General features: G+C 41.4%; 1 protein-coding gene across 5 annotated transcripts in view; it reads left to right on the plus strand.

The window, feature by feature from the left end:
• KIF27 (kinesin family member 27) overlaps positions 1-15,000 on the plus strand; it is a 44,129-nt gene that overhangs the window by 26,228 nt on the left and 2,901 nt on the right. For all 5 annotated transcript variants that reach the window (XM_039545675.1, XM_039545674.1, XM_039545676.1 and 2 more), the window contains 6 exons: positions 153-263; positions 2,553-2,729; positions 3,569-3,784; positions 5,540-5,746; positions 9,646-9,844; positions 10,923-11,087. In XM_039545675.1, the coding sequence (XP_039401609.1) occupies positions 153-263; positions 2,553-2,729; positions 3,569-3,784; positions 5,540-5,746; positions 9,646-9,844; positions 10,923-11,087 (1,075 nt within the window). The remainder of the gene's footprint in view (positions 1-152; positions 264-2,552; positions 2,730-3,568; positions 3,785-5,539; positions 5,747-9,645; positions 9,845-10,922; positions 11,088-15,000) is intronic.

Genomic DNA, 15,000 nt, shown 5'->3' on the forward strand with positions numbered 1-15,000 from the left:
TATCCACCTCCTATCATTACAAATACAGCTTTCATTAGTGGAATGAAATCTTTTATCTTATATACCTACATGGGCTCCTTCAGAAAAAAACTAAATTTGATGACAATAGACTCAACGAGGCCAGGAAAATAGTTTTATCTTCTTACTTACAGGAACTTCAGTTAAAGACAGAGCAACAGCAGAAAATTCTCAAACTTAAAAATGAAGAAATTGCTGCTTTTAAAAAGAAGAAAAACTCGGCAGGAACTTCACAGCAGTTACAGGTAGCTAATCTATTCCAAATTTGTTGGGCTGTGAGAAGCAAGGGGCGGGGAGACAAAACTCATCTCCCCCCACCTCAGCTCTTGATTAGCCTTGTGGGGAAGGAGGGAAGATTCTGTTTGCTAATTGGCAGAATTGTTCTCAACTCAATTGTTAAATGCCCTTCTTTCCTTGAAACAGGGATAAATTGGCCACCAGAGGTAAAGAGAAAGGTAAACCTCTAGCAGGGAGCAGGAATAACTTCTGCCTGCCTGCCCTTGCTCTCAGTGATGGTTTTAATTTGGCTTTATTGTGGTACAATGAACTTAGTTTCTGGTTGGCACAGGGGTTCAAGGTTTCTGCTGTACTTCCTTACAGGCTCTGGATTGCAGCTGATTGTGGCTCAGAGTTGTAAAAGTCTTTTGCCAGAAGCTGGGTGGGTATTTTACCCTTTCCTCTGGTCATCCACTAGGTGAGGCTAGCTGGTGAGTTGGAGGGTGGTGAATTGGTTTTTTTCACCCAAATGTGGACAGTTTCAAGGTTCTTTTCATAGAGCTTCTGTTACTTGTGGCAACTTTAGTGGAGCAACCTCTGTGACAGTGCCACCTAGATTATTCCAAGCCTGAACATAGGACCAAAAGTGAATGGGCAACTGAGTGCAGTGAGTGATCGGATGGGATGTAGAAAGCCTTTAAGACTGAGAACAAATTAGAGGCATCATTGTCTGTGTCCAGCTCTTCATGAGGGAAGTGCTGGTTCTGGGCTGGTTGCCTATGGTCAGTATTCTCTCAAATCTCTGCAGTATTGGCTGCTCCGGCATTAGGAGTGTTGGGAGCTCATATAGCCAGCTTTTGGGTTCTAGATGCTATTTTCAATACTTTGTTGGTGTTATGAGCTGCCCTTCCCCCAGTGCAATTCAGTTAAGTTTGAGAGAGACTAGATGGATTTTAACCATTTATTGAAAACTACAATAGAATCCAAATATGTGATAGGCTGAGCTACAGTACAGAAATTAAAGTAAAGAATCTCACTCCCTGCTGGTGGTCTGGCAAGGCAGATGCACCTTCCTCTCTGTTCAGAGTCTGTCACCTCTCCACAACACAGATTAGCTGTAGCATTCCCCCATATATCTTAAGTTATGCATGCACCTTCTGATGGCCACAAGCAGGGCTTAAATTCAGCCAGAGCTGTCCGAAGTGGAGCTCCAGTAAATATTTTCAAACCCACAGGGCTGAAGCCCTGAGCTCTGGTGCACCCCCTGGTGCTGAAACCCTGAATCCTGGTGCCTTCCCATGGGGTTGAAGCCCTGAGCCCTGGTGCAGTCAGTGCGTGGAACTCTGTCAGAGGATGTTGTGAAGGCCAAGACTATAAAATGGTTAAAAAAATAACTAGATAAATTCATGGAGGATAGGTCCATCAATGGCTATTAGCCAGAATGGACAGGGATAGTGTCCTTAGCCTCTGTTTGACAGAAGCTGGGAGTGGGCAACCGGGATGAATCACTTGAAGCACCCGGCATTGGCCCCTGTCAGAAAACAGGATACTGGGCTAGATGGAGTTTTGGTCTGAGCCAGTATGGTCGTTCTTGTGTTCTTATGTCACATATACAGCATGTCCAGACATGCCCAATCATGGTTCCCTCTACTGCCAGAAAATGTGAAATACATGCTAAGAAGATAAACATTAAAATAAGAAAGACAAAGGTGCCTCACCCTGGGGACACAGGAGCGTCTAAGGGGTGGCCTGTTGGAGCTCTCCAGTCCCCTAACATTGATTAAACCTGTTCAAAACAAGCCTTCAGTAGGACTTCACTTGGGCATAAGGTCCAAGCTAGCAGACCTTGATGTAGGACCAGTGCACTAGTTTTCTGACTTCGGTTGTTAATGTAGCTTTTAGCTTCTCATTTTCTTCTCAATTGCTGTTTTCTGACAAGTAAATAGTCTCGATGAAATGTAATGTAACACCCTGTACCTGAGCTATAGAAGTGTTATTAGGAAAATAACATGTATTTCAGCAAGGGCTGTCTTATACAGACATGGGCATAGCAGACTTTGCAATGTAATACTGCTGTGGTTTTCCAAATTTCTCCAACCAAATAACTTAATTATTTGAGATCCAAATCAAGATTCTGTTGTAGAGTTACTGTTGTTAACACTAAGAATGTCAATTTTGGATTAAGTTATAGAAATCTGAAATTGACAGAATTATTATTCTAGATGAGAAAATACTGTACTTAAAGAATGCTGCACAAAGGAGGTACTTTTGAGCCCTGACTAATACTATGTATCTCTCTATTATTTTTTGAAATGTAGAAACAGGAAGAGCAAAGGAAATGGTTAGATGAAGAACTAGAGAAGGTTCTGCATCAACATCAAGAATTAGCAGAACTGGAAGAAGACTTAAAGAAAAGAGAAGCTATCATAAACAAGAAAGAAGCATTGTTACAAGAGAAGAGCCATTTGGAAATCAAGAAACTAAGATCTAGCCAGGTGCTCTATATAATACTGTGTAACTATTATTACAATACCATTGTTGGAGAGTCCAGATAAAACATATTAGAAAGAGAAGCAGCAGTATGGGTCTTGTGTAATCCCCTGGTATTGTCACTGTAATCTCAAGCAAGACAATCTGTTTTTCTATATCTCCATTTCTCTGACTTTTTAAATCGGGGATAATGTAGAATAATGATATTTTTTAGAATCATAGAATATTAAGGTTGGAAGGAACCTTGGGAGCTCATCTAGTCCAACCCCCTGCTCAAAGCAGGACAAATCCCCTGACAGATTTTTACCCCAGTCCCCTAAATGGCCCACAATGATTGAACTCACAATCCTGGGTTTAGCAGGCCCATGCTCAAACCACTGAGCTATCCCTCCCCCTCCTTCACCTTCTGTAAAACACTTTGGAGCTAAATTCCTTTATGTAAGTGCAAAGTATTATACTTTGTAAAATTTGGTTGATCCCTTTTCAATTTGAAAACAAAATATCTTTTTTGGCTATTTTTTGGCTTTAAAAGCAAAAATGAATAGAAATTTAAACACATTTCTTAATAGCAGGTGTCTTTTTATAACAGATGATGACTAAATTATGAATTAACTTTCTGTATGTAGAAAGCTGAAGTTGAGTGTTTCTTCACTTTTACAGTTAGTAGTAAATATTTATATTACGATAGTGCCCAAATAGCATTGGGGCCCCATTGTGCTAGGTGCTCTACAAACATGGAAAAGAGACAGTTCCTGCCCTGAAGGGCTTACAGTCTAAACTATGTACAGTTTGGTTAATTATGGATAGCGTTTTTGTATCATTTGTGAATTTGGGTTTTTTTTAGGCTTTAAACAAAGATAGTTTGAAATTATCTACCCGCCTGAGTGTGCTGGACAAGGAATTGTGTGATAAAAGTGTGCAGCTCCATACCAGTGCCAGTGAAGAGAAGAGACAGATTTTGGAAGAAGTTCAGATTCTTCAGAAAGAAAGGGACCAGCTGCTCAGAAGAAGAAATAGTGTGGATGAAAAACTTAAAGATGGTAGAGTGTTGTCCCCTGAAGTAAGTAAAAACAGCCATTAGCTACTATTAGTTACTATTTTATAATATAACACACTAATCATGATCTAAACATGTTTCCAAATATCAGATAAACTAGAATTGAGAAATTGGAACTGTTTTTGTTAAAATATAACATTTTTAATTAGGAAATTCAAAGGAATTAAAGTAAGTACAACAGTAGTAGCCTGGTTTGCTAGATAAGAAAGTTTAGGTTTGGAGGTCTGTTCCAGCTGGTGTCCTGACAACCCTCCCTTGTTCTTTTATCTGTGGCATACTGTTTTTCTTCCTTGAGCCCCTAGTGCTTCTCCGTTCTAGATGGCCATCACAATTCTGTCTTTAAACTGAAATAGGACTTTCAAACCTGCGTGATTTAAATCTTTAGTTAAATCAGTGTAATTTCTTGTGTAGATTAGAGACAGCTGTCTAATAGCTGCCACTAAAACGGACGTCAGTACTGGATTGGCCAGCAGGAAATGCTTATTAAAAATACATCACCCTCATGACACAGTGGTCTGACATCTGTCATTGGAAGCAAGAGACAAAACTGCCTCCAAACTTATGTCTCTCACTCCAGGACAAAGCCTAGTTAAAACTTCCAAGACATTCCGTTTCCTTTCCCACCACCCACATACTAAAAAAACAAAACTAATAAAAAGCATTGTTCTGTCTTTTTGTGTTTCATTTTCATTTTCCTTCTCCTGACATAGCTTCATCTTCACTATGCTAAAAAGATACACATTTGCAGACTGTCACTCTAATTCAGGATCCTAATAAGTTAGCTACTAAGTTCCTTTCTACTTAAAACAGGGAATTAAAGGTAGAAAATTGTAGCTCCCATGATTTTCTATTAATTAAGATTTATGTATATAATGTACACACAGAGTTATGCATATTTATAGTGACTACTACACTTCTAGTGCAATATAACGCTGTTCTTGGGAGCCAAAAAATCTTACCGCATTATACGTGAAACCGCGTTATATTGAACTTGCTTTGATCCACCAGAGTGCCCAGCCCTGCCCCCCCGGAGCACTGCTTTACTGTATTATATCCAAATTTGTGTTATATCGGATCGCGTTATATCAAGGTAGAGGTTTACTATAAATTTAAATGTACTTTCTATTAAGAAGATCAAGATCTTTTAAAGTTATTTTTTATATGCTGCTTTCTTGGAATACCCACACCTACCAGTTTTCCAAATAACCATATAATTAAAAATTCCTACTGTTTAGGAAAACTTCAGTGGATGACTATCAGTTTTTCGTAGCTGGTTCTTATGATATTAGGACATTGGTTGAGGCGATTTATCTATTAATAAGGGCTTCAATTGACTTTTCACTGGGTTTTGTGAGAAGGAAATCTCACCTGAAATATTGTCACAATGGAAATTTGGGGATAAGGTATCTTGCTAGGGATATTCCCAGACTCCAGCACAGTGTGAGGTAGAAATCCTGCCAATCAGCATAATTAACTTAAATTAGGGTGAAGTAAGTCCCTTTTACAGTGTATAGACTCTTTCGTGAGCCCTCCACTCAGTAATGTACTGTATTTAACCCACAGTTAAAAAGAAAAATATCACTTTTATTTTTAAAAAATATTTTTCTCAATTTGTAGTATGTTACTGCATTTCCTCTCAGAACAGTCAGAGTCTATAAAATAAAATAAATTAACATATTAATATTGGGGTATACTGACCCTTGCATAGCTTTTTAATTGAAATGGAGAGTGGCACCTCATTTCTGCTTTTATTTGTAGAAAGAACATATCCTTTTCCAACTGGAAGAAGGGATTGAAGCGTTGGAGGCCGCCATTGACTACAAGAATGAAAATATTCAGAATCGCCAGCAGTCACTTAGAGGCTCATCGCAAATCCTTACACAGAGCGAGGCCAATGTAATGGGAAAACTAGTTTCCCTGTCTGCTACTGAGCTTAGAGCTCTTCTCTTCAAATACTTCAACAAGGTGTGTTTTGGCTGATGAATAATATTAAATTGAATTTTATTTTTCACTGGTGACACAGGTAATAAAATTAAACAATTCGGTTTCTTAGAACTATCCCTCTCCCCCCCAAAAAGAAGAAAATTTAATTTTAAAAGTTGTGTTTTCAGTGACGATGGCTGAAGTTAGGCTCGGTCTCCCCCGTATTGAGCCAGATACTGTGCAGTGTTTCTCACTTCTGTAAATAGTATTGAACTTTTACATGTCAGGTTTGTCAGCCTCCTTTCAGACGTTGCCAGCCTACACAGTATTTACTTTCAGATGTGGAGGTAAGGGTTCCCTCTCTTTCCCAATGTGGTCCTGATTCTTCTAGCAGCAAGGAACTAGATGATTTGGGTGTTGCAGCACTGGGTGTTGCAGTGCCTAACTTCTTTTAGGTGCCCTGGCACATAATGGAATTCACAACCACAAGTTAGGCTTCAGGCTCCCTAAACAGTGCATAGGCAGAATTACGTGCGTAGAAAATGGAAATCACAAAAGCATGCACAGTGAGTTGGGAACAGACTAAACTAGCCAGTGCTAAGGAGAGGGGTGTGGCCTAAACCCAACTCCTGAAAAAGACCATAGGTGCCTATCTCTACTTGGAGTTGAGGCTGACCTGGCTTAGGCACTGTAGACGGGTTGGACTCACCCCTGCGGCGCCTCCTGCTGGTGACTCTGGGAATTAGCTCTTTTCCAGCGCTGGAGCGCCCTCTGCAGGCTGGTGATCTGCCTGTCCTCAGGCCCCCGTGTCCCTCCCTGGACCCGGTGCCCTTTTACATGGGGTGCTGCCCCTGGCAGTAACCCCTTTCTCTCTGGGTCTCCCCTCCTCAGGGAACCCTCACCCTACTATCCCCACTTCGCCTCAGTAGTGGCTACTGCCCAGTCTCTATCTAGCCCCCGTTCGCTGGGGCAGACTGCAGTATCCAGTACTCATCATCGGCAAAGGGGGTTTGGACCTGCTGCCTTGGCCTACCCCTAGCGTGCCCCCTGCTACCCCCAGTACCTTTTGCCCTGTGCTAGGCCACAGCCTGGGGTTTTCTAGGCTGGAGCTTCCCCAGCTCCCCAGCCTTTCCCCAGCCCTGCTTCACCCTAGGTACCTTGTCTCAGTTCCCTGCAGCCAGGCCCTTCTCTCTCTCTGAAGGCAGAGAGAGACTGACTGGGCTCCTGGCTCATAGCCTTTTATAGGGGCCAGCTGTGGCCTGATTGGGGTGTGGCCCAGCTGCGGCTACTTCCCCAATCAGCCCAGCCTTGAGAGCAGCAGCTCTCAAGCCCTGCCAGGCCACTTTTAAACCCCCTTAAAACCAGGAGCAGGGATCCACCCTGCTACAGGCACCTTTCTCAAGAAAAACGAAGAGCAAGAGATAATGATGGTGGGTTCCCACCACCTTATAGCTTTTAGCCCAGTGGTTAGAGCAATCACCCTAGATGTGAGAGACCCAAGTTCAGTTCACCCCTCTGCCTAATGTGGAGTAGGGATTTGAGTCTCCTACCTCTTGGAGAGTTCCCTAACCACTATAGATTATTCTGGGATGGGGCTCTCTCACTCTCCTATTGAAGTTGTTCTACTGTGCGTAAATATTAAAATATTCATTGGCCCAGAGAGAGAGATTAAGATTGACTCTTTAATGACTTTTTTCCATTATTTTGTCTGGGATTGATGTCAGAATAACTGGCTGATAGTTATCTTGGTCATCCCATTTTCCATTTTGAATATTGGTGCAACATGAGCACTCTTCCAGTCTTTTAGAATTAACCTGGTATTGCAAGATTTACTAACAATTAACATCAATGGGCCAGAGACCTTCTCAGCCAACTCTGTTAGGGCTCTGGGCTGCAAATTATCTGAGTTGCTGATTTTAAAATGTTTATCCCTAGATGTTGTCAAACATCCTTGAGTTACTAATGGACTTGAGAATACATAATCATCCTCATTTGAGATGAGTGCATCCTGCATCTTACCAAATACAGGACAGAAATATTTATTGAACATTTCTGTCTTTTTTGTATCATTATTAACAATTTTACTATCTCCATCTAGTAATGAGTCTATATCATTGCTAGGATTTATTTTGTTTTTAATATACTTAAAACACTTTTTTTTATTGTCCTTGGCCCTTCCAGCAATGGATTCTTCCCGGATATCTTTAGCCTCTGATATCAATTTTCAGCACTTCATAACTCCTAACTTGATTGCTATTCTGTGTATTTCCCACTTTTCCCATTTGTTATATACAGCTTTTTATTTCTAATTGTTTCCTTCACTTTTGCCACTGAATCAGGATTTTCTTTTAGCCAAAATTGTTCTCTTTGATTGTGGAATCATGGCTTTTTGGCCACCTAATATACTCTTCTTAGAAAATTCCCAATTTTCATTCACTTTTTTTCTAAATTTTTCCTCCCAATATATTTTGCTCATAATTTTTCTCCGCTTTAGGAAATTAGCCCCTTTTTGAGGCTGTTTGTACGTATGGAATGTAATCAGTTCTGGTTGTACATATGGAATGTAATCAGGTCATGATTGCTGGTCCCTAGGCAACCACTAACTTCCTGTCCAGTAATTAATTCATCTGTATGTGTCATGAGGTCCAAAACAGTTACTTCATGTTGGCAGCAATTCCTTTTTTGTTAGAAAATTTATAATCTATAATATTTAGAAAAAAGAACGAAGAGTACTTGTGGCACCTTAGAGACTAACACATTTATTTGGGCATAATTTGTTAGTCTCTAAGGTGCCACAAGTACTACTCGTTCTTTTTTCTGATACAGACTAAGATGGCTACCACTCTGAAACCTATAATATTTAGAAACTTGATGAAGATTTACTACTGGCTGCATGACATCTCCAGCATACATTTCCTAGATTGAAGTTCCCCATAAGAACACAATTTTTCTTTCCAGACATTACAGACAGGTGTCCAAGAAATAATTCATCCTGTTCTCTGGTTTGATTTGATTTTGTGGCAAGACACCTGGATACTGCAGTATGTTGGTGTGAAAGACTGCAAATTCTGTCACAGTTCACTTTTTTATTTAATTTTTTTAAATGAATTAAATCTGAAAATTAATAGTCATTGCATTTAGCACCTGTATATATTTTGATACTACATTCAATTTATTTTATGCTGGCTCTGTGTTTTCAGTTTACAGTATACTACAATTTTTTTTTATTGACAACATATAACTGCTTCACAAGTTTTCATGAAACAAGCTGGAGGTTTTGGCAGCTGAGTAGGTGACAACTAGGGGCTTTTGCTACCTGAGGTGTGGGAGGCAGTTTGAGATTACGAGCTAAGTACATTAGCTAGATATTTTTGTTAAGATTAGTAGCAGTGAAATTCCTAACCACCTTGACATTTAAATTGTTGTTTTTAAGTTTCAGAGTAAACAATCCATTTAGCTGGATAGACAGGTCACACCTCATATTGTTACAGGCATTTACAAAATGAGGAAGACAACACAACATTAATATACATTTGGTTCATATTGTTAAGTTCTTTATAACTGTATGGGCTGGATACATAATTAAAAAAAAAAAGTGCAATTCTGCAGCAATTTTCATGGTTGCGGAATCCACCAGGAGCAATGAAGAGCCTTCTGTATAGTAAGCCTTTCGTACTCTTGCTGTGGATGTGCAGTCTAGATCATTCTTTTTCCAGTCAATGTGTGTGTGGCTTATAAAGACTTATTCCCCATGGGTTAATGAATATTATATGCATTAAGCTACTACTTTCCAGTAAGTACAATAAAATGTTTTATTTAAAAAAAGTACATTCCTTCAAGATTTTCTCCTTTTTATTCAAAAAGGGCATTGGCTGAGCCTGTTTCGATTACCCATTACTAGGAATTATTTGTTAGTCAAATTAAGAATATTTCTTTATTAGGTTGTTAGTTTACGTGAAGCAGAACGTAAATTACAGCTGCAGACTGAAGAGCTGGAAATGAGAGTCACAGAACAGGAAAACATAATACGTGAACTGGAATCGGCACTCGAACACCTCACGCTACAGTGTGACAGGCGACTGACCCTCCAGCAGAAAGAACATGAACAAAAGATACAGTTAATATTGCATCATTTCAAAGGTACTTGCTTCTTAGGGTCTCTATTGGCAAACACTATTTATTCGCTATAAAAAATATTGTCGGTATAACTACGTTGCTCAGGGGTGTGGATTTTCCACACCCGTGAGCAATGCAATTATAATTATATACAATTATAAAAATATACTGACGTAACTCCTGGTGCAGACAGCGCTATGTCAATGGGAGGGCTTCTTCAGTCAACATAGGTACCGCCGCTCGGGGAGGTGGAGTACCTGTTGCAACAGGAAAAGCTCTCCCATTGGCGAAGGCAGTGTCTTCACTAAGTGCCACAGCGGCACTGGTGCAGCTGCGCCATTGCACCACTGTAAATGTAGAAAAGCCCTAATTCTATTGCATGATAGAATGCTGGGGTACGGTCACAATATAAGTTCTGGTATGAAAGGAAAACACAGCTGCTACTCTGAAATCAGTTTTTACAGTTTTTACACTAGACACAGGAAATTGAATGACCTTTTTAAAAACTGTGGAACTTGTTGATGTAAATCAGAATTAAAAGACCATATTTTGCATGTGTTATTCTCAGAATTACTCCCTAAAAAGTCAGTGGTCAAAAGTAGGCGATGATTTTTGGGTACACAGCTTGAGACACCTTAGTTTTTCTTTTTTTTTGTCTTGCCAGACATACTGCATATCAACAATTCTTGATTTCAGTTACATTTGTGAATAGTTAAGTCCCAGGTGTCTCCTGTTGGACACCCAGAATCAGTGGTCATTTGTGCGGAACTACTTGTGTGAGTAAAGTGAGCAGGTCTTGGCCCAAAATCTTCAAACTATGGAGACATGGGCTTTGAGTCCAGTCTTTTAAGGTGCTAAGTGTTTCCTCGCTGGGTACCTTCAACTCCCAGGAGACACTTGGATTCTCCCATTTTCTGCTGCTGTACAGCAGAATCCTGTTAAGAAGTAAATTATAACTTTTACAATGCTAATACTAAACTTTTTGGGGAAAACCAGCAGTGGGTGGTAGGATGTAGTGTGTAATTCTGTATTCTGCATTATTATTTGCATGTGTAAAAATGAAACAACAACATTAATTTTAGCTTCAAAATGTTTATCTTAGAACAAGATGGTGAAAGTATTGCAGAAACTCTTAAACTGTATGAAACTAAAGTCCAACAATTGGAAAAAGACTTGTTCTTCTATAAGAAAACCAGCAGAGAACTAAAGAAGAAACTGAAGGAGCTGGTGGGAGAGTCATTTTATCAGCTGGTGGCACCAACTAAAAGTATGTGTTGTGTAGTCACAATAGAAACAATATACAACTTTGATAGTAACATTTCAAAAATAGCTAATGCAGAGAGTCTAAAGCTTTGAACTTTTTACATTTGAGCAGTCTTGAGCAAAGCAGTTTTTCCTCAGTTTAATTTTTAATGGTGATATCTGTCTGGGAAAATGTATTGCTTCCATTGCTTTCAAGTGAAAGAAGGCATTTGTTTCCAGTCTCAACAGTCTGCAATATGTTGTACCTTTAAAATTGTATCAGATTATTATCTTGCTTTTCTGGATTCTAACATTTCAGTATTCACTGTCTCAAACAGAGTTAAAAACAAAGGATTTTTACTAACTGAAAGCTTTCAAATGGTACTGTAGTTAACCCCTCTGCAGGATGTCACTGTAAATTTTGAGGTACACCAGTCCCTTCTTTAGATATGTGGTAGCATGTGATGCGTATCACTGACTCTGAGGTAAGCACTGTAGCTGCTTCAAGTATTATGCTACACAGATATTACTTACCTCTTGGTGAGGTCCCATTGAATACTCAGAGACTTCTAGTAAGTAAAAAAGGAATCTTTACTAGGTCTAGTAGAAAGGATGTAGATACCCTAGGTATCATGGTTTAAACAAATACAATAAAAAGATAAACACATTAGTTCCTAACTTGGTTCTAGAGTACAGCCCAGCAGAGGGGGAACCAAAGGCAACTGTATGGTGGAGGAGCTTCTCAGGCCTATTACCTAGGGTGTCCTTTCTAGTCCATCCTACCATTAGAGGGTAATTAAGTATTGGCCTGTGTATCCCATTGGCAGGTGTTCACTCCTATAGCATGCCTAATTGGGGGCCGTCCTCATGTTGTCTTTTTGTAATCCTGTTTAAGTGGTTGCCAGCCTCATGTCTTCTGGTCAGGGCCCCGGCAATGGCTTTTTTGCCGCCCCAAGCAAAAAAAAAAAAGGGGGGGGCGGAGCAGCAAAGCAGGAGGGGAAAAAAACAAAAGAAAACAAAAAAAACTGTGGCGCGGCCTGAGTAGCAAAGAAAACAAAACAAAAAAACTTGTGATGCAGCCGGAGCAGCGGCGGGGAGGGACCTGCAGCGCGGCCGGAGCACCAAAGCAGGGAAAGAAAACAAAAAAACAAAACAAAACAACCTGGGGCATGGCCGGAGCTGCAAAGCAGGAGGGGGAAAAAAAACAAAACAAAAGAAAAACCTGTGGCAGGGCCAGAGCAGCAAAGTGGGGGTAGGGGGGAATCTGGAGCACGGCCAGAGTGGCAAAGCAGGGAAAGAAAACAAACAACCTGGGCCATGGCCGGAGCGGCAAAGCAGGGGGGAAAAAAACAAAAAAAAACCCTGCCGGGCAGCCGGAGCCAGGGGGACTCCCTGTGCTGCTGACGTGCAGCGGAGTGCGCACCCATACTAGCAGGGAGGAAGGGGAGGGAGCGGGGCAGAGAGAGAGCAGGGGGGCGGCCAGGGCTTCAGCGGGGCGCTTGTCCCGCGGTCCCGACCACTGCGTTGCCTGCTGGGAGGGCTCCGCTCCAGTAGGCGGAGAGGGAAGAACAGGGGCTGCCCTGCCCAATTTGAGGCAGGGCACTCCCCTCCTCCGCACTGCCGCCCCCTACAGGGCGGCTGGAGCGGCAAACCAAAAAAAACCAAAAAGCGGCCATGCTGCCCTGGGATTGGGCGGAATGCCGCCCCAAGCACCAGCTTGCTCAGCTGGTTCCTGGAGCCGGCCCTGATTCTGGTTACAGACTACTCCCCCTGACCATCCCTCCAGAGAACCAGATCACTGATTCTAGCCTGCTGCTCACTGAGCCCGATCACTTCTGCTTCCAAAATGTCACCTTTTCTGGGCCATTCTGGGTAACATAGTGCCTCCTTTTGGCTGTATGCTGATCTGGGTCCCTGTCTCCCAACTTGTCCCTTGAGTGTCTTATCACAGAATCATAGAATATTAGGGTTGGAGGAGACCTCAGGAGGTCATCTAGTCCAATCCCCTTCTCAAAACAGGACCAACACCAACTAAATCATTCCAGCCAGGGCTTTGTCAAGCCAGGCCTTAAAAACCTCTAAGGATGGAGATTCCACCACCTCCCTAGGTAACCAATTCCAGAGCTTCACCACCCTCTTAGTGAAATAGTGTTTCCTAATATCCAACCTAGACCTCCCTCACTGCAACTTGAGACCATTGCTTCTTGTTCTGTCATCTACCACCACTGAGAACAGCCTAGTTCCATCCTCTTTGGAACCCCCTTTCAGGTAGTTGAAAGCAGCTATCAAATTCCCTCCCTCCCCCCTTCTTCTCTTCTGCAGATTAAACAATCCCAGTTCTCTCGACCTCTTCTCATAAATTGTGTACTCCAGCCCCCTAATCATTTTTGTTGCCCTTGCTGGACTCTTTCCAATATTTCCACATCCTTCTTGTAGTGTGGGTTCCAAAACTGGACACAATACTCAAGATGAGGCCTCACCAATGTCGAATAGAGGGGAATGATCACGTCCCTCAACCTGCTGGCAATGCTCCTACTAATACAGCCCAATATACCATTGGCCTTCTTATATCCAGCTTCTCATCCACTGTAATCCCCAGGTCCTTTTCTGCAGAACTGCTGCTTTGCCAGTTGGTCCCCAGCCTGTAGTGGTGCATGGGATTCTTCCTTCCTAAGTGCAGGACTCTGCACTTGTCCTTGTTGAACCTCATCAGATTTCTTTTGGCCCAATCCTCCAATTTGTCTAGGTCACCCTGGACCCTGTCCCTACACTCCAGCATATCTACCTCTCCCCCCAGCTTAGTGTCATCTGCAAACTTGCTGAGGGTGCAATTAATCCCATCATCCAGATCATTAATGAAGATGTTGAACAAAAAAACAGCTAGAGGACTGACCCCTGGGGCACTCCGCTTGATACCGGCTGCCAACTAGACATTGAGCCGTTGATCACTATCCATTGAGCCCGACAATCTAGCCAGCTTGCTATCCACCTTATAGTCCATTCATCCAATCCATACTTTTTTAACTTGTTGGCAAGAATACTGTGGGAGACCATATCAAAAGCTTTGCTAAAGTCAAGATATATCACATCACCGCTTTCCCCATATCCACATAGCCAGTTATCTCATCACAGAAGGCAATCAGGTTGGTCAAGCATGACTTGCCCTTGGTGAATCCATGCTTGACTGTTCCTGATCACCTTCTTCCCTTCCAAGTGCTTCAGAATGGATTCCTTGAGGACCTGCTCTTATGGATGAATCCTTTCTCTCTAGCTCATTTGAGGTGGTGTAATGAGCCAACAAGTTCATTACACTATAGAACATTAGCCACAAATTCTAGTACTACAGGAGAGCTGATTCTAATTGAATGTGGAAAAGACTACAATAGAGGTTTTTAATTGTTAGATAAGCACATCTTTAAGGACAAGTGAATTTCTCCAAAAACTAGTCCTGGCCATGTAATCAAAGAAAAATGCATGTGCCCTGGAACAATCTAATTGTTCTTAATACATTTTTTATGGGAATGATACAAAATCCAATAGTGGTTCAGTTTTCTTATAATATTACCATTAAACTTCTCACCTTGCCTTTCATTTATTCTTGGATTTGTTGTTGTATGTGTTCATGCAACAGAATAAAATCTATTTTTTCTGCTGATTTAAATTTATTGACCAGATTTTCAAAAAAACTCTAAGAAATGAACATGCACATTATAATTGAACTTGCAGAATTGTGCATTTGCTTGCATAATTACAGGAGTAATTTTAGGTATAGAAAACTTGACCCATTATGCATCAGTCCATTAGGTCAGGTGCACTTACAAGTTAAAATGGTGAAGAGCCAGGTATAAATGCCTAGACCCAGAGGTTCTCAAACTGTGGGTCAGGACCCCAAAGTGGGTCGCAAGCCCATTTTAGTGGGGTCGCCAAGGCTGGCATTG

Source organism: Mauremys reevesii, linkage group 6, assembly GCF_016161935.1.
Source record: "Mauremys reevesii isolate NIE-2019 linkage group 6, ASM1616193v1, whole genome shotgun sequence".
NCBI lineage: Eukaryota > Metazoa > Chordata > Testudines > Geoemydidae > Mauremys > Mauremys reevesii.